This window comes from Solea solea, chromosome 4 (assembly GCF_958295425.1).
Source record: "Solea solea chromosome 4, fSolSol10.1, whole genome shotgun sequence".
NCBI classification, from domain to species: Eukaryota; Metazoa; Chordata; class Actinopteri; order Pleuronectiformes; family Soleidae; genus Solea; species Solea solea.
Window position 1 is genome coordinate 3,050,176 of NC_081137.1, and position 26,441 is coordinate 3,076,616.

General features: G+C 40.2%; 2 protein-coding genes across 3 annotated transcripts in view; one reads left to right on the forward strand and one right to left on the reverse strand.

Moving 5' to 3' along the window:
• Positions 1 to 26,441, reverse strand: part of capn5b (calpain 5b) — a 45,997-nt gene that overhangs the window by 13,613 nt on the left and 5,943 nt on the right. For both annotated transcript variants that reach the window (XM_058628185.1, XM_058628186.1), the window contains exons 2-4: positions 19,933 to 20,106; positions 7,414 to 7,545; positions 55 to 263 (exon numbers count right to left, since the gene is read on the reverse strand). In XM_058628185.1, the coding sequence (XP_058484168.1) occupies positions 55 to 263; positions 7,414 to 7,545; positions 19,933 to 20,097 (506 nt within the window). In that variant the 5' untranslated portion in view covers positions 20,098 to 20,106. The remainder of the gene's footprint in view (positions 1 to 54; positions 264 to 7,413; positions 7,546 to 19,932; positions 20,107 to 26,441) is intronic.
• Positions 3,257 to 3,705, forward strand: ompb (olfactory marker protein b). The gene has a single exon (XM_058628194.1). It carries the CDS (start codon positions 3,319 to 3,321, stop codon positions 3,703 to 3,705), a length of 387 nt encoding a protein of 128 aa, XP_058484177.1. The 5' UTR covers positions 3,257 to 3,318.

Below are 26,441 nucleotides of genomic sequence, written 5' to 3' on the forward strand. Positions count from 1 at the left end.
CTGATTCATTAAATTTACAGGGAATGTGCGTAATTTTTCAGCAGCAGTACTAACTTGGCGTAGGCCTTCTCCACAAGGGCACTCCAGAACTCATTGCTGTCGTTGGAGTGGCAGTACACCAGCTGGTTGTCCACCGTTGGTAACCGGTCGTCAATCACCACATCCACCCACTCACCAAAGCGCCAGAAGCGGAAGTGGAAAATCCCTGCGTACGAGCCTGGCTTCTCCGTATCCCACTCCTGCTCCTTCCAGTCTGGAATGACCTGGAATAAGATGGAGGAGGGGGAAGAAGAGCAGGGGCTGGGTAAGCCAAACAAACACCTGATAGTCCACAGAGCATAAATAATATCAAAGTGCAGTGGGCTGCCACCATATCCCTTCTCGCCCGCTGATACATTCAGGAATATGGGACGAATGTATCACCCTGGACCTCGTGCTCATAAATCCAGCTGTAATAGGACATGGGTGAGAGGTAATAACTGTTTGACTGCAGCGGCTGAGTATGTGCCTGCATTTGCTGTAGACCAGCAAAAACCCCTGTGAACACAGCCTCCATTTTGTGAACTGTGAACAGTGGATATGTAACAAAAATACAAATTCATGTGCAGTCAAATGTGAAATGGAAGGAACTCTGTGGCAAGAGCCTCGTCCTGATGGGTTCCTTCGTGGCAGGGTGGTCTGAGCTTCTGCATCTACAGCAGGTTTCTCAGGGTCACTGGCGTTTCGCCCCTTTAGCCTCAGTGGCGCTGGGAAGACTAAATTAGACGACACCTGCGGTAAAGTTCCCACAGCAGGTTCCTGTTATCCACAGGCATCTTGAGCTGCTCTCAGCTGCCACGGTTATCTCTCCTGTGGCCCTCTTAAGCTCTTTCGGTGCAAGTCTCTATTTCTGTAAGAAAATAGCATGTCCATGTTGCTGGGAAACTTCAGTGGGGGAATAAAGTTTTGCACACCGTCCGTCCAAACCAACTAGGCCTGCAATTAAGTATTAAGTATTTTCATAAACAATTAATCCGTCAATTATTTATCCAATAAATTACATAATTGTTTGGTCCACAAAATGTCCCAAAAATTTTTCTGACCCCTGGTTTTAATAATTTCTTTGTTATATGGAAACCAGAACATATTCACATTTAAGAAGCTGAAAAATCAGAGAACTTGTTTTTAATCAAAAATGATGACAATCGATTAAAAACTGATTAATCGCTGCAGCCCTATAATCGACCTTGTCAACAAAGTCCTAGCTAATAACGAAACAAACACAAAGCAAGAGTATAGATGTTCTGCCGTTGCTACACAGATTCTCCATCACACTTGGAAGGGAAGTTGTGCTGCTTCACCAATCAATTTAGCAAAATTTTACACACTGTACACTTTGAATATCAATATCTGGCTCCAGCATATTGATAATCGCATCTGGCGAGTCAGGACAAGCTTGTTCTAAAATATAAGCCTCACAGCCACAGTGTTGTGATTGCTTATTGAATATTAAGAGAATGTTGCAGTCCCTTGAGTCCGCTGTGACTCAGTGTCATAAACAGAGCACCCGACCTCCAGCCGACCTGAGAAAGGGCATCCATGCAACATCTACGGCACACAGGAAAACTGTAAATGACGCAGCGAGCGACACCTCATATGAACTGACTGACACCATCCCAGCAGGCGTCCTTGGGAGATGTCAGAGTGCGCTAACGTCACAGGGGGTTCCTGTCAAACCTCCCAGCAGGTGGTGACACTGACACACACCATCGCTGATGGAGAGAATCTCGTCTCTCCAGTGAACCGACTCTGAAGCAGCCACAGCTTCTTTAAAAAGGCAGAGCGACAATAACACAGAGAGAAATAAACAAAGCACTGCACCACAGAAACATCACAGTCATTCTGAAATCCTTTGGGAAGGAACCTGTCTTGCTGCTGCTACTGCTGCTGCTGCTACTTACTCCCTCTGACTCTGCACTGTCTCCGACTCTGACATAACAAAGACTATCTGAGCTGTCATCTGGAACCAGTGTCGCAAGGCAGCAATAAAGACCTGGTAGGTAAGTGCCCTGAGAACTGTCCAGACACACAAGCAGGAGCCCCCTTAGCTTCCCCTGCTGTCTACTGAATACTGCACTGTAAAACCCAGGGGAATAAAGAGGATTTCCCCAAACTACAACCCACATTCCACCAAACCCACATTTCAGTCGTCTGTGTGTAACCACACGGCCTCAACTGGCTCTGCCTGTTGCCACTTTATGTTTCATCATCCTGCTCAATACCTCCGTTTGTTTGTTTACAACTACTTCATCGTTTGAATAATGGATTTGATGAAGTTGTTGATTAAACGGAGCAGAGGGAGAGATTTTGAATCGTCGTTTAGTGCATAGGTTTCTCGAAATCAGGTATAGACTCAAGCCTAACCTCAACTGGATTAATCTAATAACAATAACAATACCACCAAACCAAGACTGAAATGGCAACAGTACACACATATCCTTAATTTACATTTAATCTTACATTTAAATGATAACCCTTAAGGATCTTGCCGTTTTAAGACTTTCCTGAAACATAAGAGCGAGCTACACAATTTGAACCAACACTGAAACACATCTGTTCAAATATAAACAACACTTTTAAATTATGATGTCCTTCAAATTAAAGCAAATCTTTACGTTGAGTCACTTTACAAAGTAAACAGTTCACACAATGAGCAAGCACTTGGCGTCAATCGAGAGAGAGAAAAAGACTTCCTTTAAACAAGAAGAAATCTCTGGCAATCAGAAGAGCAACAGGGAGCAGGACTGTTTGGTCCTGAAATAGAAGACAAAACGTCCAGTGACATGACACGACAGAATATGAAGGTGTTTGTGACACAGGGAAACTCTGCAGGAGCACAACACAAGACTTTTCTGTCACCTGGCGAGTATAAATCAGGCTTCACACTGGCATAACCACTTTGATATTCACATCACTCACACTCGTCTCTTGGATTTTGGTGGTACAGCGTTTCTTTTGAAGCCAAGGAAACAAGAGAGACAAACAAATGTGTGACAAACAGAATCCGGCACGGTTCCCTGAAGGAAATGCTTGTGCTGTGGTTGCAAATGTCATTAGTCCTGGTTGCCTAGCACCCCAGCTCATCTGTACCCTGCCTCCACCCTCTTCTATCAATGTTACACAGACGTGCTTACATGCAGACCGTGCCAGCCTGCAGGCAAGAGCAGATAGTAGGAGTTACTGGACTACGCGAGTGTGAAGACGCTTGGTTTCGACTTGGCTGTCGACTTAATCCACCCCCTCGTTTGATATCAAGCTCTCAGGCCGCTGAATCCAAACATGTCCACAGTGCTGGAGCTGTCGTTCCGTCCAGACACTCAGCTGACGGAGGTCATGCGCCTGCGGGTTCAGTCTCTGCAGCAGCGTGGACAGAAGAGGCAGGACGGCGAGCACCTGCTGCGTCCCAACGAGGCCGTGTACCGACTGGACTTCTCCAAACAGTCCCTCCGATTTTCCCAGTGGACGGTGCAGCTGCCGCAGCCCGGACGCATCACCGTCACCGCCACCTCGCAGCTCTGGACGCCGGACCTCACACACCTGATGACGCGTCAGCTGCTGGAGCCCGCCGGGGTTTTCTGGAAGTCAAAAGACGACGCCAGCGACGCGCCCGTCCAGTGCTACGAGGCTGACGCGCACGAGTTTGGCGAGAGGGTCGCTGACCTTTGACCTGATTTTTTTGTATACATGGCTCCCAACAAAAGACTGTATCATAAAAGAAAACCTTTCAATGCAACATCTGAAATCCTGCAAGAGCTAAAGAACAAGAATAGGCTGTTTTTCTTACTCATTTTGCAAGAGAACTCTTTTGTTATGAATTTGAATTTGAGTCATTTGTACTTTTCTATTCTGTGAAATTGAGCATATTTCTGTAAAGGTCTAATAAATCTAACACAACAAGCTGTTATAACTTTTGATTCATGATGTTTATGTTAAGGTTTTGGAATTAGTTTTTTATATTTGTGTAACTGAAAATGTGTGCACTTTTACTAGAGGTGTAAATCTTTCACAATGTCACAATTCGATTTGATTTCTGATTCCTTGGGTCACAATTTGATTAAAGATTTTCAAAACAATTTCTGATTCAAAATCATTTTTTTTATATATTAAAAAATTGATTCAATACAAGGAGCTGCTGATTTAAGGTCTAATCGGCTGCTGTGTCGGGCGGCCCGTGGATGAGCGGAAGGGAATTGGGCTTGTAACAGGAGGGTTGCTGGATTGAATCCCTGTTAGGTGAAAGGATGAGCAAGGCACCTAATCGCCACTGTTAATTGGACACGCTACATTGAGCTCATCTACAGGGGGACCACATCCAGTACTCCTCGTCCTCGAATACACGGGAGGGTTGCGTCAGGAAGAGCATCCTGTCAAATCAAATACACGGATCATCTACTGCGGCGACTCCTAGAGGGAGTTTTTATGAGAGGTGTGGTCCATTATAATATTATATTTTAAGCTATTTGTGTGTACAAATAACTAAAACAAACTAAAATAAATGATCAGTAGGTTATTAAGAAAACTTCAAGCACAGTTCATTCTTTGGGCTTGTGTCTTCAGCTAAACCGTTGTCCTCCCTCTAGTCTCCTGTCTCCCAAACATTCAGCCCTGATGGGTTTGGCAGAAATGAGTCCCATGCGAGATAACGGCTAGAGACAGTGTGTATTTGTTTATATGTGAGTGAGTGATTCCCCAGCGGACGGCGGAACAGGTTCCTCCTGCCTCATCTGTCTCTGTCATACACGGTGACCCTGACAAACAACAGAACCTCGCAGGCATGTGGATTCCATCTCTCAGCCTCCTCCTCCTCCTCCTCCTCACCACGGGGGACTAAACAGTAACAGTGACTGTAAATGAGTGGACGCTTGTCAGATGAAAAGTCCCTTGATGGTAAAAAGCATGTAACTAACTTGCCACCTGAGCGATCAAATCCAGAGAGACTGAACCTCTTTCTTTGAAAAAAAATGTCCACCACTGCAATTCCCAGGTGTGTCAATTAAATTGATTTTGCCTCCAGCCTTGAATGCATGAATATAAATCTTTATTGAGTGCCCTCGTTGTTTAGCTCGGTGCTTGCTTGTCACCTTTTCTGACCAAGGCCCGGGTTTGTGTGAAGCGATGCGCGAAAAAATTTGATTCAACAGCTTTGGAGTGAAATGAAAAGCACTCTGATTCTGTTGCGGGTAATTAACGTGTACAAAATACACAATAATTATGTTTTGAAGCACCAGCACTCACTGATTCACCGGGGATAAGTATCGGTCCCTGTGAGACTTTGAAAAGTACTTGTTCTGCTTTCATAGGAAGTGAAGCTGGAGGCTAATGGAGGACACAACACATAAACAACTCTGTATCAAAATTCAGTTTTACAAAAGGCAAACAGCAAATAAATTAATAAATATTAATAATAAACATTTTTAAAAAATAGCTGAAAATTTCAGGCTAATTAGCCAGCGTGAGTAACAACATTAATATTCAGCCTTTCCCATTAACTGTGACAGCGTGCCATATTCATCAGCTTTTTTTAAACATTTCTCAAAACATAATAGATTTCTAATGCGGTTTTTATTTTATTAATGAACTGCACAAATGTGGACGGGGATATTTGCCTCAAACCACCCTCTGGTCCATTAAGTTTTATGCAGTCAGAGTTTCAGACCTTTATAGTTAAAGCTGCAGTTCTCCATCATGTGACACCTGCTACTGCTACAGATTGAATTCATCCTGTGATATTTGAAGAAAAACACTGCCACATCCGACACTCATTGTATGTCGAGGACAATCTCGCGAGTATTCATCGTAAACTGGCTGCCTCTTAGCAGCCTGTTACTGTATAACAACAATGGAAGACACTAAAGAAATAACATATATTAGTAACTAAAGGAAAAAGCCTTATTTGGCAATAGCTAAAGCTTTTCACAACAGTTTTAAACAGTAAACTATAGTATTTTGAGAATAAATTAATCAGTTTAAGTTTTAAAAGAATAAAAGTAGTACTCCAGCTTCTTCTTTGTTCATATTTTTTGGCTTCTTATCTTCTCTTTGGCAGCGACTGCAGTTTTTTTTTTACCTTACTTTTTTCCAGCAGTGGTGCGGGTGTCCATGAGGACGCCATTAATATATGTGTGACACCTAGATATTAATTATCTAGGTGTCTAGTAGCGTTGGCACACTGTTGAGAGAATGTAAGGGGAAAACAATGTACAACCTTTGGGTCGACATTGGCATTCTGAACTTTTCCTGACATCTTTATGGACCAAATGACTTAATTGTTTGACTGATTCAAGTCTTAAGAGGTTGTTTTAAGGGATAAAAAATGCAGCCGCATCCTGTATCTCTCCAATGCTTTTCAACAATTTGGTCTCAGGAGGCTCGAAACATGCCGTGTGCATGAGAAGTGGGGATGAGCTGTGTCTGTGACACAGTTTCTCTTTCATTTTTTTGTCCATTTCACATAAGAAGCGATCCTTGAAGGAGATGTGGAGCAACAAACAAGTAGTGTGCCACACGTATTAAAACATCAAGGTAAGATGCACTCAGTTCTGGAAGATGGAGGTAAATACTGCACTAGAGCATGAATATCTGACCCAGGAAATGAACATAGGGCTGGGGTTGAATTTCAAGTTCTTTGAGTGAAATGTTGTGAAAACATTTAATAAATAAATAATAGATAATAAGGAGAAACTGATACATGATTAAGCTAGTGTTGTTTGGAACTGGGGTTTACTATTTACGTCAAGACAGTGAACGCAACGCGCCATTTAAAGTGGACGTTATCCTTTTCCTACACAACAACTCAAAATAAACCACGATGGTTGGATTTTGTAAATAGTTAACTGTGGTTACATTTCAGCAAGAAGTTTATAAGTTTATAGCAAAGAGATGCTATAAAAATGTGCAACTATGTGCACATAAAGACACAGAGTAAATTAATTGGATGATGATGCCACATAAGCAGGAGCAGATGTTCACACACCTTTTGAGTCGTCGATTATAATCCAGCATTTTGCAAAAACAGGCCGAGGGATCTTGTTTCAAATCCCATTAAACCTCTGTAATCACTTTGTTTCCTCTGTCAAGCTGCAAGTCAAATACCATGTCAACAAAACATCCTGAGAAACAACTGGCTAATTAATCAAGACTTCCATTTCTGGTGCCAGTAGTGATGCAAAAGTTAAATTTCAGTGTTAAAAAAAAGTTTCAAAAAGCATTTCCAAACATCATCACATAATATCTGAAATGTTATTTAGGGATTTCTAATGGAAAATGCACAGATTGTACAGTCACAGTGCACATGAGGAAACCCATAGTTGTTCAAAGATGACAGTTAACACAGAAGAAGAAGCAGACAACACACATGTACAGACACACACTTACTTTTTGCCACAGTGACTCTCTGGAGGCCAAACTGGAACACGCCGCCACGAACCAGCAGTTACCGAGCTGTCCCTGGTGCAAATCGTGCGCACTGATGCCATCGACAAATAGGTGAGGGTCCTCACACAGCTCCTTCAGTCAGACAACAACAGGAAATGATGAACATCTGATTTAATTATTTCGTGGGTAAACAAAGCCTGTAATAGGATTGTGATTCAAGGGTTAGTTCAGGTTTTTGAAGTGTGGTTGTGTGACGTATCGACACACCAGCTGGAAACTGAAGAACACAAACCACTCACACCAAACTCCGTTGAGAAAATGTGTGTTTTTAGCTCACATGGACATACATGGGAGCTTCTGGTCTACTGCTGCTCTGTTTGATAAGTTTGCGCCACAGAGGTAAATCTGAACAAAAGGATTTCAAACAATGAAGTCACAAGACAACATAGTGGACCTTACTGATGGAGGCAGAAGTGCATTAATAACTTCTGTGTGCCTTGATGCAAAAATTGCTGATTTCCTTAATGGACTTTGGTGCGGTCGAGTAATCAGTTAATAAACTTAAGGTTCCGGCCGGAAAAAGTCGTCTAATGGCAGGAAAAAAAGCAGCGGACATCATAGACATAAGCAAGCATGTACTTTATCAGCTGAGCCTTTTAATGAGTGGCTTAAATCAGATTTCCTTTCTCTTCTGCCCCTGATGGCAGTCACGTTATCCATAAAAACATCAGCATGCCCTGAACTATCCGTTTAACAAATTGTGTGTACAATCAAAAAGTCAAGAAACACTAGAACACCCGTATCATCTTCACGATCTTTAACCTGAGTGTGGGACGGCTGCGTGCATTTGTGAAATCAGATTCTTTTTTTATAACTGATGCTGAGTCGAGGTTTCATTTTCCACTGCAGCGTACAGCGAATAACGTGCGTCTTCTTTCTCTCCTCCTGTGCACATGACACAAACACCTCTCCATCAGCCACTGCACGTCACACACACACGTGCACACACATAAAATCAGACTTCCTGCCGTTCCTGTGATAATGTGTGGGATGATTACTACAGCCTGCGGGCTTGAAACTAGCCAATTACTGAGAGAGACACACTGTGCTTTGCTCTTTTGTCGAAACACAATGGCCTCACGCTTCAGCAAAAATCTGTCAAAAAAGAAGGGGATGAATTGAGAAATATATAATAACTTTAAATGGTTAGGTCATTATCTACCATGCAATCCCATCACGGAGGCCTCTTATCAGTCCCACATTGATTCTGCAGCACAGCAACAACAACCCCAAACAACTCAATTCAATTTATTTGTACAGTGCCAAATCACAACTTACATTATCTCAAGGCACTGTACAATATTATAGAGCAGAGAAACCCAATAATTCACACGATGTGCAAGCACTTGGCAACAGTGGAGAGAAGAAACTGACAGAACCACACTCAAAAATGTGCGGCATCTGCCTCGACCGGTTGGGGTGAAAGGAAAAATTGGGGACAGAGGAGAGGGGGGAGAGAAAGGACAAGAGGGAGAGTCTGAAAGAAACATCCTCTGTGTTCACATTCATGTACCAATAGATTTATAGTCTTAGGGATGGAGGTCACAGAAACTGCACCTCCATCTGATTTATAGAGAAGCTGAACAAAACACACATCTGAATATGATTGAGGACTTTTTTTCTCACAGATTATTTTCCTCTGTTAAAGAGCCTGTTAAAATGTATGTTTTGGCAAAATAGCTTATTATTGATTGAATATTCAAATATTCTAAACTTTTGTGGTATCTACAGCGTGTTGAGTTTAAGACAAGCAGCTTCCAGTTGCATTCAAGAAATCCTGTGAACTTCATCACTTCTGCTAACACACACTAACTAAATTCTTGCTGCCACCTTGTGATAATAAATGCTCCATAAATACGGTAAGAATTGGAGTAGAAAGATATGTTTTTATAAATGTTATAATGAATACATTTTTAATATAATATTACAAATAGTCACAGTAACCGATCCAACCTTTTCCAACAAGCAAACTGCTACAAAATGTGTGTAAAATTACCATTTTGGATGAAATGTCCTGATTCATACAAATCATATTCTACAGACTGAGGAAAACATCTTTGATTCTCACAGATATCTGACAGTAATCATTTTAAAATTTGTAATTCAAATGAAAGTTAGAATAATTGTGTAAAAATAACTTTTCCCTGTCATATCACGAATCATATCGCAATTGCCAGTTCAGTCAAAATAATAATAATTTTCAAATAATTTTTCACTATCAAAATAACAAACAATTTAAAAAACTGGGGGGAAAAATCAGAGCGCTTGTTTTAATTATTAAACACAACTGTGGCGTGACCCAATTGTCATATTTCATTTCAACTTAATAAAATAATAAGTTTGTACTGGGTTATAAGTGGGTTTTCTGCACATCTGCTTCATAAAATACAAAAATCCAAGGTCACGGGCAGATTGAGTAGCTTTAAAACTGTGTTTAAACTGCACTTGGCTCGTGACGCTGCAGCGATTTTATTGGCTATTTGGCATCTGCTCATAGTCGGCAGAAGGTAGAGTTTCTTTTAAAGACTGTAACCGGTCACCATGAGACAAAAAAAAAAACATAGTTGATATTAAATTTCTTGTTGCTCATCAGCCACAGGATATGGTTATAAAAAAATAAAAGTGGCAAAAATTGATGGAGGATTTTAATGGGGAGCAGTTCTACAGGAAAACACTAACTTGCTAAAACTGAACCTACACTTAACCTAAAAGAAAATGCAACATAAAGCATAATCTCAGTGTAATCTTTGTGTAATCTTCTGGTTTTGCATCTGCTGAAACGTTGTAGCTATGTACAGTACCGGATACTGTACATAGCTACAACGTTTAGCTACTACAATATTTAATGTTATGTCTGAAAATGATTGCTGAATAAGAACGGACTGCATCATCGCTATCATTTTAGTGAGCGGCTCATATCCGATTTTTAACACCAGCTCTCTATGAAACACAAAGAGCTGCAGAGTTCCAGTGTCTGCTGGTCTGGGTGTTAACCGTCTGTCTGCTCTCTGCTTTATGGGACCAGCGGGTCGATGGGCACCTCGGCCATTACTCCGCCAGCGGAAACCCCAGTGCCACTTAACAGCTCTTTAACTTTATACACTTGCAGCTCTCAACGAGGGTTAGAAAAGTAAAAGAAGAAGAGAGAAGGAAAGCATGAGTGAGCGTTTGTTCATGTAAAGGAAATACAGAAAGATAAAGCAACACACAAACAGGAAAATAGCATTTTTTTGTCATGATATCCACATTTTCTCATCCAAGGAGTTAAAATAGAACACTGATACCAATAATCGCCAAAATACCTAATATCAGCTCCCGTATATGCAATGATTCCCAAAGTCTGGATTGGGATCCACGGATAGATCATGGGAGTCCCAATTCCCCCAAACTTCATTTAAGATTTATGAGTATATGCTTTAAATAACAAGCATAAAATGAAGTTTCAATCAAGTTTGGAAATTATTTTATCAATTTATAAATTTAAAATGATATCAGGTGTTACATATATGGCAATTAGTTAGTCGCTACATTGATTCATATTGTGATTTTTGGTCACGAAAGTGACCATCATGATTTTCAGGCTGTCTGGATTTATTTTGATTTTAAGGCTGTAGAATTGTCAAAAAATGTTCAATGAGTGAGTGCTTCTGCTCCTTTTTTTCAAGATAACTTTCACTTTCGATATCTGGCAGTTATTCAACCGTTTAGGAATTACAGTACTGAGATGCTGACGTCACAAACGTGTGATGCACTGGTGAATTTAGTCTGTGATTGAGTCCTGAGGGTTTACCGTAATGACAAGTAAATCCATCCATCCATCTTCTACCGCTTTATCCTCCACATGAGTGTCATGTGCCAATCACAGCTGACATAGAGCGAAAAGGCGGGGTCACAACCTCACAAATGGAGCCTGGTGAACTCAGAGGTGGCGTCATTCCCAGTTCGGTACCAGTAAATAAAATGCACCTCTAGCTCTCCGAATGAGCTGGTGAATCCTGCAGTGTGAGCTGGAACAGGCTCAAACTTAAATCACTAAATCACTCACTCCTTAAATCAATAGCTTGAGCGTGTGCTCGCCTGCAATGTCACATGTATGTACTTCAACGCAGGTCATCGCACATGGAAACAATGTACAAAAACATGCACACACACACACACACACACACACACACACAGGACACAGCCAAGGCCAGAGATTTGCTGACGCTGCAAAGCTGATAGCTGCAAAAGCAAACTTTTAATCAGAAGCAGGGGCCACTGCAGTGAGTGCAGAGCTCCCTGGAGACCTGCAGACTCCAGCAACAGCCCCTCTCACCTTACACAGACCAGCACCGGAGAACTCCCTCCCTGTAAGGTGTGTCTGAGAGTGGAAGTCTGTGCCAGTGTATGAAGCAGAAACGCTTGGATGCTGTTTCTTGGAGACTATGTTTGACCCGTACCAGAGTTAAGATCTCTAATCAGGCTTTTTTTTCTTTTTCCCCTCTTTCCACAACAGCATTGATTGTGAGTGTCTGAGCAGCAGCGAGGGCTCCCGGTGGTGGCCTGCCGTCCAGGGATCGGCTCGGCTAGAAGAGTAATAGAGTATCGATCTCTGTCGGGGCCCTGCAGACACTGAAGTAATGTGAATATTGTGGCTGAGCACGGCCTAATCATTTACCCTGAGACTGAGAACCTTTTCAACTATAGCATTATGGTCCTTCTCAGCGCCATCCATCAGCGGGAGAGAAACCATCAGCCACACATACAAACACACACCATCAGCCAGAGGAAAGTAATAAAACATGAGAAGTGGAATCCAGTCGTTTACAGCTAAAGGTCCTTGTAGAGTGAAAGTTGGGAAGTGAAGTTTTCTTTTCAACATGATTCAATGTGTTCCTTCATTGTGTGGAACTTTAAGAGCCCACAAAAGTGATCAATCTTTTCCCCCCCCAACACAAACAAAACATTGTTAAACTAGTTTTTAACACAATTTTCTTCTCATTACTTGGCACAAGTTACAACCCAGAGAGAAATGGTCAGCTCCTTTGCTTTAAAGCAATGGCTCCCACACAAGCTCTTCTTTTGGCTTCTCCCTTTAGGGGATGCCACAGTGGATCATCTGCCTCCATCTTGCCCTATCAGCAATATTTTCAGTAATCAGCATATCTGATTTGGCAAAGGTTTTACACCGGATGCCATTCCTCTGGGTTGGTGGCTCCCAAACAAGATGATTTCCATAAATTCAGATTTAATGTACAATTTAATTTTTTTTATTTTTTTTAAATGGCATATTTTAGCTAAGTGTCTAGTATTGGGAAGTTGATTATTAACCCTTTGCAGTTTGATTGCCATAATTTTAACCATTTAAAAACAATAATATCGGTTTAATTTTTGCTGGTGTGTCATTTCTTCGAACCCCTCTGGCAGTATAATTAATACCAGCGGAGGGCATACATCGACTAAGTTTATAATGTAACGAGCAGAAGAAGAAGTGGAAGTTCAGGTAGGGCCTGTTGCCATAGCTGGGGTGATATTAGGCAATTTCCAAGAGATGTTTGGTAAATGAACTACAACTTTTTTTTACTCATGTTATTCAAAACATACACACATAAATTTCAACTAAAAGTTTGGAAAAAAATATGCACATTTTTTTGAGGACCCATATAATATCTCCCGCGACCCATGTGTGGGTCACAACCCAGTGTTTGGGAGTTTATTTTCTGCAGAGAAAATGTAACACGCAATTTACCACTGACCTTTCTACCCTTTTTTTTTTTTTACATCCAGGTTTGGCACTGAAATTTAAATTGCTTCAGAACAGGAGAAATGGCTGAGTGAAAATATACCACCTGTAGCCTAGATTTTGCGGCATTACCTTAACCTAAAGAAATAAGCGCGAATCGGGGGGAGAGGAGAGGAGAAAGGCAGACAGTCTGAGACACTGTGCGACAGCCAGTGAGGAGAAACATTTTACTAGAGCTTGCTCTTTATGCTCGCACGCTCTGCCACTGGGACATCACTGCAGCCATAAATCGCAGAAACGCAACTGAGTAAGGATAACGGCGAGCACATGAGGCTGAGGGTGAGGAGGTGAAGGCTGTGTGAACCTTCAACCTGACACTGATAAACAACCACATCCAGCAGCTTGTCTGACCGACAGCTTAAAATTCATTCCAGTTTATTTATGACCATTTCTTGCATGTCCATACGTCTACTACATGTTTTAATTCTCCCTTTGCTCTCTCTGAGGTTCCTTCCAGACTTTTACATCAAGTCACCTGTGGCAAATGTGCGATACTGATATCAAACCTGGAAGATTGAGCTTCTCTGGCTGAAAATGTGAAAATAAATGATCTGTTTTAATCCTGAAGCAGCTGCTTTATTAATTAGTGAAGCAGGTAAAAAAAAATGGACCTTCACCAAGTGTTACGGCTCTGAATTAATTAATAAAGCTGTTGTTCCAGATCTGTTTCATATAAATGAGTCTATTAAAGTTGATGCATAATTCAGTATAAAATGGCTGCCTGTACTCACTATACTTACTATAGGTTTCAACACAACCCGAGGGTATATTACCGTACAACTTCATCTAATTGACAAGTGGTTTGTCACAGTTTGCTCTGGTTTAGATAAAATAAAGCTATGCTTATTCCAGGGATGACTAAATACCTCTTTTTCATGGACAATACAATACTTGAATGTCTAGAAACACCAATATTAGTATAAAATAGTCTCGTTTTTAAAATAGATTTAACACAAAACAACTAAGTTGTGTCACATTTATGCTGATACAGTTACCACCTTGAGTGTCAGACATGTGAAGGCTTCACACAAAACATTTCACAACATGTTGTGAAGCGTTTCAGTGATATTTAAGGTTGAACAGATAATACCTCATTTTCTTTTTCTGATATCCAATTCACTGATTTGCCAATATTAAACCAAGACTGTAGTGCTGAGCGGTATGACCAAACATTTATATCACAGTGTTTTTCCAACTTTTAAAGGTTTTGTAGTATAAAATGGTATTTTTAATTATATAAATTAACATTTACAGTACACATTGTTTGGTACACGTCAAACTTTTCAAACACCCAAATGTTTTGGTACAAAATCTGTGTTTTTGTCTCTCAATCTCAATTTTGGAAACATCCAGGAGTCCAGTTACTACTGTCACAGTTACATCTTTAGCTTAGCATGCATTTGGGTGGTGCAGCAGTGAATCGGGTCCTCTTTCGAACCGTTTTTCCACATACTTGTGGACTTGTGGGGCTACATGAACAATTCATATTATAAAAAATGATAAATTCTGGTTTTCAGTATGAATCAAACAGCAATACAAAACTGAGAATCTGATCAGCTCGGAACTAGTTCATTCCAGGTCGAATCTAGTCCGATAGTAAATGGCGATTTCTTGCTCGATTGAAAATGGAAATATTGTTTACTGAATGGAGAATCAGAAGAGCTGGATGCCATTTTGATGACTTAACAGTAATTTTCCTCTTGCTGCTACATATCAGACTGGCAGGCTTTTAGAAAGGGAAACACTCTCCAGAATTTATTTTGTGCTGGAAACAACTGCATGTGGAAATTTATGGAAATGTACAACAAATTGTATGTAGGGATAAATCCTTATTTGTAGGTTTAACATAGATCCTCTCTTATAATGTATGATGTAGCTCTAAATACCAAGAAACCCATTAATCACTGAAGTCCTTCAGGACCACGTGCAGCCATCAGAGCTTTTGTGGTCTCAGAGAGAGTGGGGTCAGGAGTTGCAGCCATCATCATTACTCTGAAAGTCTGACTTGATCTTTAAAAGCTTCCCAGAAAGAATTCAATACATCAAAGACTTTCAATATGAATCAATTGAGCAGGGAAGTATTCAGCTTTTGTTGTTTGAAAGGTGGATTACAGCTAGAGAAAACATAAATTATCCTAAATCTATCAAGAGCACAGGTAAACACGGGGACATGATTACTTTATGTAAAATAAAATTGCAGCCTTTTCTACATAAACATACTTGCATTAATCAGAAATACAGATGTAAAGACCTGCTATACTAGGAAGTCAAGGCTATTGGAGGAAAAAACTTGACTTTTCGTATGGTTTGAAAGAGAAATAAGGCATATTTTTTCAAATGTAATGCTTTTATCAAAGTTATGTAACCGCATTGAAGCACTAAAATTGGTGTTGGAATGACTGTTTGTATGCGAGGGTGATATTTTCAAAGTAGCTTTGGTCAAGAACATGATTACATTTTGATTGTTTGGAACACAAACCTGCTCTGCCCTGAAGCTCTTTGACGTTCAACTTCATAATAAAGTCCCCCTCCCCCCCACAAAACATGCTGCTTTACCAATGAACAAACAACAATCACACACTTCAGTGTGTGTTGAGGGTTTCCAGTGAAAACTAAATTGCTCAAAGTCAATTATCGGCCGTCTCTTTGCTTTGTGTTTTGATCTTTTTTTCCTGGGTTTGTTCATTTCAGCGTTTGTAATCAAAAGGCCAAGTCACACTAGAATATCCATCTGTGTGTCTCTCTTGGTGAAACATTTGGCGCTAAAGGGTCTGGTAATGAAGTGACAACTTTCAAGGCAAGTTGGTCAGTCCCAGCTTTGCAACGTTTTGTGTATTTTTCTGTAATTTGTAGTTTACTCCTCCTAGTTTAATCTCTTGTTTTATTTAAATTATGAATATAGCTGCAAAAAAGTGAGGACGATACCCGTGCATGGTTTCACATTATGAACCTTTTCACTTTTACGACAACTGTCATGGTCCATATAAAGAAGGTGAGTAATATTTTTTGTTTCATGAGATCAATCAATATGGGTTTTTCTATGGTGGCTGATTTTTAGAAATCAGGGGAGCCGATGGAGAATAAATTATACCAAATTTCCCGATTTTTTTCTCTCTCCATGTGATAAAGTACAACTGTTAAAAGGATAACAAATAACACAAAAAATAAATTAAATTAACTTCAGCAAACTGTCTCTCCAATCTACACTTTGTGTCTGCACTGCAGTGCAATAATAAACTGTATTTTCAATCAAAAGTGATGTATTAACTAAATATTAAATACATGAAACTAACTAATAAAAGCACTTTGGGGTGAAAAAATGTGTTTTTTTATTTATTAAGAAAATAAATATTTAATTTGTAATAGCCATCATTTTTATTTTATGAAACACGTCACATAACAGCTTGGGTTATATGATAAGTGAGTTTCACAAAAGCAAAAAAATATGCACAAAAGTTCAATTTATGTTGTTTGTCATTCAGCAAAAAAATGGATGCTTTTACAATCCAAGGCCAAGTCACTAATAACAACTTCCTCATATGCATATATGAATAAAAATCTTTAAAAATGCAGAGTTAAATGTGCTTTTCTTGGGGTTTCTAACCTCCCAACATGAACTGCTGTCTGCAAAGACACAAATGGTGTCCTGACATGACGAAAAAGGCTGCTCCTCCTGCTTCTTTCTCCTCTTGACTTCTCCCAGTTTTCAGTTTGCATGACTGACATCAGCACAGGCCAGAACATATAATCTGTGTGACCCAGTTTCCATGGCAATGCACGTCGCCTGTCACTGCGGCGACAAACGGGCAGAAGGAGGTTACTCCATCCAGAACCACAGCCTGCTGTGTGTGTGTGTGTGTGTGTGTGTGAGAGAGAGAGAGAGAGTGGGGGGATAACAGCAGCAAGAGAGTCAGCTCTCAAAATCCTGAGGTCCTGTGGCTGACGCCGCACGGCAAGGAACCAAGCGTACAGTAGACGCTCACACAAAGAACACTGAGGAATGGAGTGTAACCACGATTAATGGGAAGTGACATAACGTGATCTGGTGAATTATAAATGATTAGTCATACTGTAGATAATCAAACTCTTATCCTGCAGGGGTTTTTTGGCATTGAAAGTAAACAATAGCTGCTCAGCCTTTCTGCCCAGCTGCATAAAATGATTTGAATTGACAGGGTTTGACGGGATGTCAAGGTCAGTTCAAACAATCTTTGTCTTTTCCAGCTCGTCCTTCAATAACATCTGTAATCTCCACCAGTAAAATAGTCATTAAACATATTTAAAAGAAGCTGTATGTACGATTATTCATAATTACCTTCCGCAAAATCCTGCACTGCCTACAATGACCTATGAACTCACTTGACAATTTGTGCCTCAATACAGTCTGCCAGGAAGTTTAAAAGTCCACACTGCATTGATAATTATCTGTGTAACAAGCAAGTGTTCCACAAATACCACAATGTCGCCCATTCCTCTCTGAAATGTTGATTTTCAATAGGGATGGATCAATACACACACTCCACAGAAACAGAAAAACCTTGTAACAGAAAATCATCTTTGACCTGGCTCAGCACGCAGCATACTTGATGACAGAATACTAATATAATCCCAATATCACAACCTTTAGTATCTACCTATACCAATATAAAGTCAATCGTACTGCAGTGAAGGTTCCTAGGAACCAAAGAGGCTTCCATACCTCGTAAGGTAAGAAGTGTGGAGCCACAACACCACTTCCTGGACATAGTGATCAAGGGACCATGCACCTGACAGTCACTCTGGCTGAGCTCCAGAGATCATATGCAGGAGAAACGTCCAGAAGGACAACCATTATTACATTACCGAACTGATCTGGGTTTGATGGCAGACGGCCAGGCGAAAGCCTCTCCCTCAGTGAAAGAGACATTGAAGATGCTAAAGGACTGAGTCTGGTCTGATAATGTTTGACCTCACTTTTAAGCATTATGTCTACTTTCTGGACACGGGGGTGCTGCAGTGGCAAGAGCATTGTTGCCTCACAGCAAGAAAGCCACCGGTTAGTTCTCCCTGTGAGTGTGTAGGTTCTCCCTGGGTTCTCCGGTTTCCTCCCACAGTCCAAATAACAGGCTGACACATCACGGTCTGTCTTTGTGTCTCCGCTACAGCAGCAGCAGCAGCCAAGTGAGCGTGTGGGTCTGTTTTTGTGTGTGTGTGTGTCCAGAGCACGACACAGAGCAGGACACACACACACAAAAACAGACCCACACGCTCACTCGGCTGCTGAACCAATGTCGGTTAAAACAAAAAACAACACACGTTCTTCGCGGTGAATTCGTCCGAAAGGAAGCTGGGGAAAATCAACCACAATCCGAAAAAATGTGAATGCTAAAAATTATTTCAAATGTGAGAATAATTCGCCTGGCATAAACACGCCTGGTGTGCAAAGGCCTCAAGAGTGATCGCTGTTTGCCCTGTAATGGACTGACACCCTGTTCCCCGTCCTGCGCCCCATGTTAGCTCCAGCCCCGGCCCTCAATGACCCTCATGTGGAGGATAAAGCGGTAGGAAGTAGATGGATGGATGTCTGCTTTGTTTTAAAGTGTGAGGCACTTTGTATTGTCTGGTTTTGATAAGTGCTCTATCAGAACGATTGCAAAACAAAACACGGCTGAGGCTGATGGAAATGTCAATAGTTTTTGCAGGTATATATATGTGGGCATGAAATTTTCCCCTGACGAGTGGTTTTAGAAGAGAAGCGATGGAGTCATCAAACGGATAAAACTGCTCAGGGGAACATGAATGTGTACAAGTGTTTAACAGCTTCACTGCAACGCATCACCTGAAGACAAGGAATGTTCTCCACAACATTTTATGACAATGACAAGAAGTTGCTGAGATATTTTTGTTAAACTTGGAACAACACAAAGAAAAACATGTGCCATGACATAAGCTGTGGAGCCACTCTGGCTAAAAAATACAGATGTAATAGACATTTCATTCAGGTTAAATAGGACAGCTATTTTATAAAGAGTTTGATAAATTATAACCAAGAAATTAAAAGATAAATATAATCGTAAATTTATAGTATACAGGGGTCAAATTCACTATCACTCGGTTTGAGTGTTTTTACAAATTAGGTGAAGTTTCTGTGCGTCATAAAAAACAACTGATTCATTTTGGTTTGTGGACAAAACAAGAATTCATACATTCCTCATTTCAAGGTTTGAGACACACCAATCAACATTTTTAATTTAATGGACCCAAACATCTACTTGAATACTTGAGAAAATAATCAACTGTCAATCAATAACCCTAACCTGACTAATAACACAAGGTGGCAGCAGCAACCATTTGAGATAAAATGAATGCGGTTACTTGAATGCACCCTAGGATCTGCTGAATGCCATGAAACTTACCAGGGGCATTGAATGCATCTCATTAGCTGCTAATCTTCACAACTCATCACCATGTAAACCCTGCATAACTCTCACTTGTTTGCATGCACACACGTTTGTTGTTGTTTGTTTGCTTTTGGAGGTGGATTGTCCTCTGATATAATCATACTTGAAGTTGAAGCATATTTTTAAGTCTGTTGCGTAGGTTTGGGTCAAGCAGTGATGTTTTTTCCTCCCTCATAAACACGGCGGTGGATAGTTTTAATCAGCTGTAACAGTTCTTTAACTTTTTTCGTCACTTACCCGAGGTCTCTTCCACACCACGCGTCCAATCCTGTTGCCCTGGTAGAACAGCGAGTCGTCAGTGGCGGGGAAACGGGGGTCCTCAAAGAGGAGGCCACTCTGCAAGCACTGCCTCTTCAGGGTGGAGTACTGCTGCCCCTCGAAGGCCTTCACTGACGTGAACATCCTGCAGCCCTGAACAACACAACCAGGGAAAAGGGACAACCAGTTAAGACCTGAGCTGGGAAAATCCTTCACAGGCACCGATAAACTTTAAATTAACAGTTTTTCATCACAAAAAAAACCAAAACATTTATCACTGAATGTATCTTTACACCCAATTTCACCTCCTGCACCTCAGGAACTCCACTTACACCGCTGAGTGACAGCCAAATCCAGCAGACTTTAATACCTTAACAGTGAAAGCTCTCAGTGGAAATGAAAAGTCAATGTGTCCTGCTGCCTTGAGCATCGCCTGGATTCACAGAGTCAAAATGATCAATCTGTCAATTTACTGACATCCTCCTGGGTCTAATTATCAATGCCATGCTCTGAAGGATCTGTGTACACACTGGTCAGCTCACAATCAGCGATGACTTCAGAGGGATGGGGCAGGTGGAGGCAAAGAAGATGGAGCTATTGATGAAGGGCTAATCAATACTGAAAGGTTGGATTTATAGGTGACAACCACGGCTAATGCTTCTCTTCATCACCTTGAACTATCGATGTCAAGCTTGTACTGTGATATGGGATATAGAGCTTTTTCTCTCAGATTCATGTTGTGACCCACAGGTGTTGTCGCAATCCCAGAGTTGGGTGTTTTCATCAGACATAAAAATAAAAGCAGTAAATCCTCACAACCTGAAAGGCTGTAATACAAACTTTTTGTATTTATGCTTGAGTTGGGATTTGTACTTATTTATTATCAAAAATAACAGTTTTGTGGTGAGGCCATTTTAACATATCTTGCTTGTATGTCAATACCGATCATGGATGTTCCATATCTGAAAGTTTAATAAGGTCAATATGAGTTTGCGTGATTTGTTAAAGTTGTAATAGAATCACTCGTTTCTTCTGCAGAAAAGTTTTCAGTCAAAACACTGCTTTAAGGATTTGTAATAATATCTGTGTTGTTAGCATCACTCTAAAGCATGGGAGAGACTAAATCCGATCCCTGCCCATATAATATGACATTATTATATCTGAAATCACTGAAAGCAATTAATAGTTTAAAAAGGGAGTGGCTTGTTTCGATGGGAAGTAGCTATACTTCGTACATACAAAGCACAAATTGGGTTTCTGCTACAGATCAGGTAGTCACAAGCTGAATTAAAGATTAAAATGGCAATACACAACTTTTGTGTCCCTGGTATTTCCTGTTTCCTGCAGTAGTAGGGAGATGCCAGTTAAGAAGTAGATATATTTCCTCAGAAGCTGGTGTGTCATATTTAAAATATACACCTAGTGTCACATAAAATCATTGTGTCATCTACAGTATCTCTCCTTTTGTCAAAAAATGCAAGAAACCGGTCTGTCGCTGTTTAACAGGTTGATTGACAGGCAGGTGACTTACTAAAGTGTGTGCAGTGCCAAGTTTGACATTGTTTGGATGATTACTGCAACTCCCTCCTGGCTGGTCTCCCTGCGTGTGCCATACGACCCCTGCAACTCATCCAGAATGCAGCAGCTCGACTGGTCTTCAACTTACCAAAATTCTCCCACACTACACCTCTCCTCCGCTCCCTTCACTGGCTTCCTGTAGCTGCTCGCATCCGATTCAAGACTCTAGTGCTTGCGTTCCATGCTACAAACGGATCCGGTCCAGCCTACATCCAGGACATGATCAAAACCTACACCCCAGCCCGCCCACTTCGCTCTGCATTGGCAAACCGGCTCGCTGCCCCCTCACTGACAGGATCGCAGAGGCATTTACAGAACTCCAGACTGTTCACTGTCCTCGCTCCCAAATGGTGGAACGAGCTCCCCATCGACATCCGGACAGCGGAAAGCCTCCACATCTTCCGCCGCCGACTAAAAACACATTTCTTCCGACTCTACCTCGACTAAGACGATAACGACGACGACAAAAAAAAAAAAAAAAAAAAAAAATGTATCGCACTTATGACTAGCACTTCATAGTTTGATTTACTTGAAGCTCTTACTTACTTCTAGCACTTATTTGTACCCAAATGTTTAAATGCACTTATTGTAAGTCGCTTTGGATAAAAGCGTCTGCTAAATGACATGTAATGTAATGTAATGTAATAAGAAATGCGAGAGATATCTGTAAAAATATGACAGATATGTATCACTAAAAGAGCTGCTCGCAAACAGGTACCGCACTAATTGTTTTTAAATACAGAATAACACAATTTGCTTGTACCATTAAATGAGTCATAAAGTGAGTCGTAATGTGACCTTATACTGGATCAATGTAAACCCAAATGGTGTTTTTTATTCATATATTTTTATCGGTTTTTTTCCTATCACCGTAGGATTGTGCAATAAATTTTAACATTATGATGATTAAGACAAAATGTTGCCCATTTCAGCTACAACTGATTAATCATTAATCATCAGTAAGTAAAATAAGTTGCTCTTGATGGATGGTACATTTTATGCATGGCACACTGTAAAAGTAGGGAATCTACTCCTGTGTGCACACTGCAGTTCAGCCGTTGAAGTAATAAACCCAAAGCCAGCTTAAGTCTCCTAATGCCTCATTATTATCCAGCAGCTCTATCAACAATTAAGTTATTTTTTAAATTGGGGTGAGTTGACCCGTTCACTTTCCAGCGGTGCTCAATGACATCCAGTGTCTGCACAAGATAAAGTGAACAGAAAACAGAGACACCAAATGGAAGACAATGGAAGGAAAACAGCATCAACACGAAACAGGATGACAGCGCCTTTCAAACAGCTTTAACCTGAAGGCAACACAACCTAACTTTTCCAGACATTCACGGGGAATCTGATATTTTTGTTTAATTTAATCAATCCAAACAGGCTTTGTATCTGGCTGTGGGAAATAAATAAAAAACTGAACCCTTTGTATTTCACATGTAAAATGTAAAAATCAACCACAAGTGCAGTAATTATACAACTAATCATCTGATATTTTGAGTCGAATCTATTTACAAACATTCACAAACTAGTAAATAAAATGTAGGTCACCAATTCAATTTGGTCTATGGAATTAATATATTATAAAAAAACAGTCAGTTACAGTGACTATTTGTAATCAAAAATATACAAAATATGATATTACCAAGATATTTAAGTCCCGTCACAATGTTATGACGATATAAGTCACAATATCACATGATGATGATATTTAAGTCATGATGCAATATTATCACGACATTTAAGTAACGATAAGATATTATCATGATAAGTCACAATACGGTATTATAACGATATTTAAGTCACAATACAATATTTTCACAATATTTAAGTCAGGATACGATATTGCCACGATATTTATGTCAAAACACAATATTATCACCATATCTAAGTCGTGAGTCGATATTGCAAAATACTGAGTATTTGCAAAATCATATATTGCGATATACTCAAACAGCTCTTGGACTGAAATGTCAATAGATTTTTTTATGCTAATACACACAAAAAAAGTTAAAGAAAAACGATACTCTGTGTCTCAAAAGAGATACATTATCACTAATAAAACCACCTCTACTAATTTGTGGTGCATTTTTTATCACAAGGTGGCATCAGCAGCAAGCATTCAGTAAGTGGACTTCATGTGTGTTTGCAGAAGTAATGAAATGTAAGAGATTTCTTGAATGCATCAAGCTGCTCCTCCACAGTAAGCTCAACACTCTGCACCACAGAAGGGATGAGATTCACCAGGGACTTTAAATGCATCTCAAGTTTAGAATATTAAAATTGCATTTTTGCTACAAATTGTTTTCATAAGCTTAAGTTGTTAAATCCCTCTTAAATAAAGAAAACTTCCAGAAACTTGTACTCAGAGTAATTAACAAGCTACTGCAGCTGACTCTTGAGCGAGTGATGAAGTGAATTCCTGGGAGAGTGAGTAGAACCGCAGTTGCAAGCCAAATCGGACAGATGGCCCGGTGTCTTGGCCCGTGACTGTGTTGGGGAAAACCATGCTGTCATCTGGCCTCAGTGGACGGCCAACAGCTTTACCTGCAGAGAGCAAATCCTGAGAAGCTCCTGCGCTGGATGCCTTTTTACAACTGTGACGAGCACAACAACTAGCGCTGCTCTTAATTTAAAATTCTGTCAGAAACAGTGTAATGTGCTTTGGGTTTTTCCGGCCTTAAATAGCAGAGCTAACTTGGGTGCAGTGAAACATGCTGTAAACAAAATCAGACATATTTTGACCTAATTAGCAAACAGTTGCCTGGTTACACTTCCAGCAGATACTGAGCAACATTCACTTTCATTTGTAGTCGTGTCGTTTCTGTCCAAGCTAATGAATCTTAGTAATCAGATAATTAATTTGTTTAACTTTTTTTTAAATCGGGTACAGCGTCGCACAAATTGCGCAGCATCTTGGGACGCCTCGCATCTGCGACTGAGAGTTATTCATGCTTGTCATTTTCTGCTCTATGCAACACATTTAAGTCCTAAAATAAGCTTGATGCCCTCCCTGAAGAGTACTGCATGTAGTGAGGGATCAAAATAACCACCGTCATATTAAAGCAGCAGTAGGAAGGTTTGCGAGAGAAATAGTCCATAGTTTAGTTTCATAGTCAGGACAAAAGGTTTTGGGATTGTGGCTCCTGGAACCAAGAAGAAGTAGTAGATCAAATGGTAAATCATGCAACCTATTTTATTTATTAATCTTCACTTTATATTTCACATATGTAGAAAATGTAATTGCTTCTCAGTATGGCAGTAGCCATTAATTTAGTCGCTTCAATAACCTGGAAGTATTAAAGTCAGTTGAGAACTAAAATAGTTAACGCTCCGTCAATACAAACACCTGTTTTTGGCATTATTGTCCAACTCTCTTATGGACCCTTTTCTCTGCAATTAACATAAATCTGTAATTAATTAACAAATTACAGTAAAGCACTCCAAAGTAAACATGACAGTTTCACTCGCAGAGCGTCACTACTTCATGTCTCCTTGTGGTGGCGCTGCTCAGATGAATGAGGGAAACCTGGGTGGAGTTTACAGCAGGATAATGGTGGAGAAAGCTACGTTAAAAGATGCCCACCCACGTTCAATATATTTACTTAAAGCACTTTGTCCTCTATGTTGTGAATAAATAGAGAAATCCTGCACTTTTAACTTTTCACAGACGTTTTGTTTTCTTCAGTGAGACAGATATCGTGATGTATCGCTATACGATTGTCTTGCAATACAGTGATTATTACAGAATTGCTGGATCATGTATTGCATCTTGTAACATGAGTTACAATGTGATCCCCACCTCGACTGTAAGGTCTTACAAAAGGTGCAGGAGTCTGGTTTTCACTGTCGTTATTGATCGACAATGGCAGAAAAAAAGCTGGTTGACTGAAGTTAGAAGTTTGGGGAGACACGAGTCTGTGATCATATAAAACTTCAGCTCTAACATAACAGATGGGTGAATATTTAATGGATCAGAGTGGAAATTCTAAAACAACCACAGGAAGAATGAAACCGCCACAAACCACCGGAGATGCAGACAATATGGTCTTAATGTGGCTAAAAACTTGTGGCCATTTTGAACTTTGACTTTTCTGAGTTAATGGACATTGAAGACGGGAAGTGAGACAAAACGGCACTGAGAGCGTGGATGTCTGCAGCGAAACTTTCTCATCAGTCATCTTCATGTGTAAACTAATAAAGGATGATAATACATTTATGATGTTCATTTAACAGAGGCAAGACACAAGTTTGGTGTCCCCAGTGGCTTCTTTTTGGTCACTGTGATAATGACACAGCATAAGTCAGATTCAGTGTTTTTTCAATGTGAATATTTTCTGGTCCCTTTGCTCCGTATGACAAAGATGGAATCATTTTAGTTTGGGTTTGCGATTTGGCAAACAACGATCAAAATTTTTTAAAAATTGTCTGACAGTGACATTTTTTTAAAAAGGGATGATGAAAAAGATTGTTAGGTGCAGCCCTAGTAGCAAGAGACCAGTAAAGATGCAGGTACTCAGGAGTGTTTTAATGTAGCACAAGCAATGTGTATCAATATCAGGTAAACATTAATCTCTGCAGTGTTTTGGATCTGGTATAACACAGTTCCTTAGTGTTTTTAAGTCACACTCTGTCCTGGTGAGAAGAGAAAAACACAGTGACAGTGAGGCTTAAATGGAATCAATATAAATACAGATACAGTGTTTTTTCCCTCATCACCATAACACTGTGCAAACAGTTGTTATATTGCAATGAGTTAAGGCCAAAAGTTGTCTTCTCCAGCTTTAAAAATCTTAAAAAAGTTATCATGAAAAAAGTTTGAATTCAGAAAGGTGGTCAAATGTGGTGGAAATCATGTGTTGCTGAGGAGACTGAGGAAATGGTGAAATGTTAAAGAATTCATGAGT

What these genes read in the sequence shown, in the direction of transcription:
- ompb (XM_058628194.1), top strand. Translation starts at nt 3,319, where the DNA reads ATGTCCACAGTGCTGGAGCTGTCGTTCCGTCCAGACACTCAGCTGACG.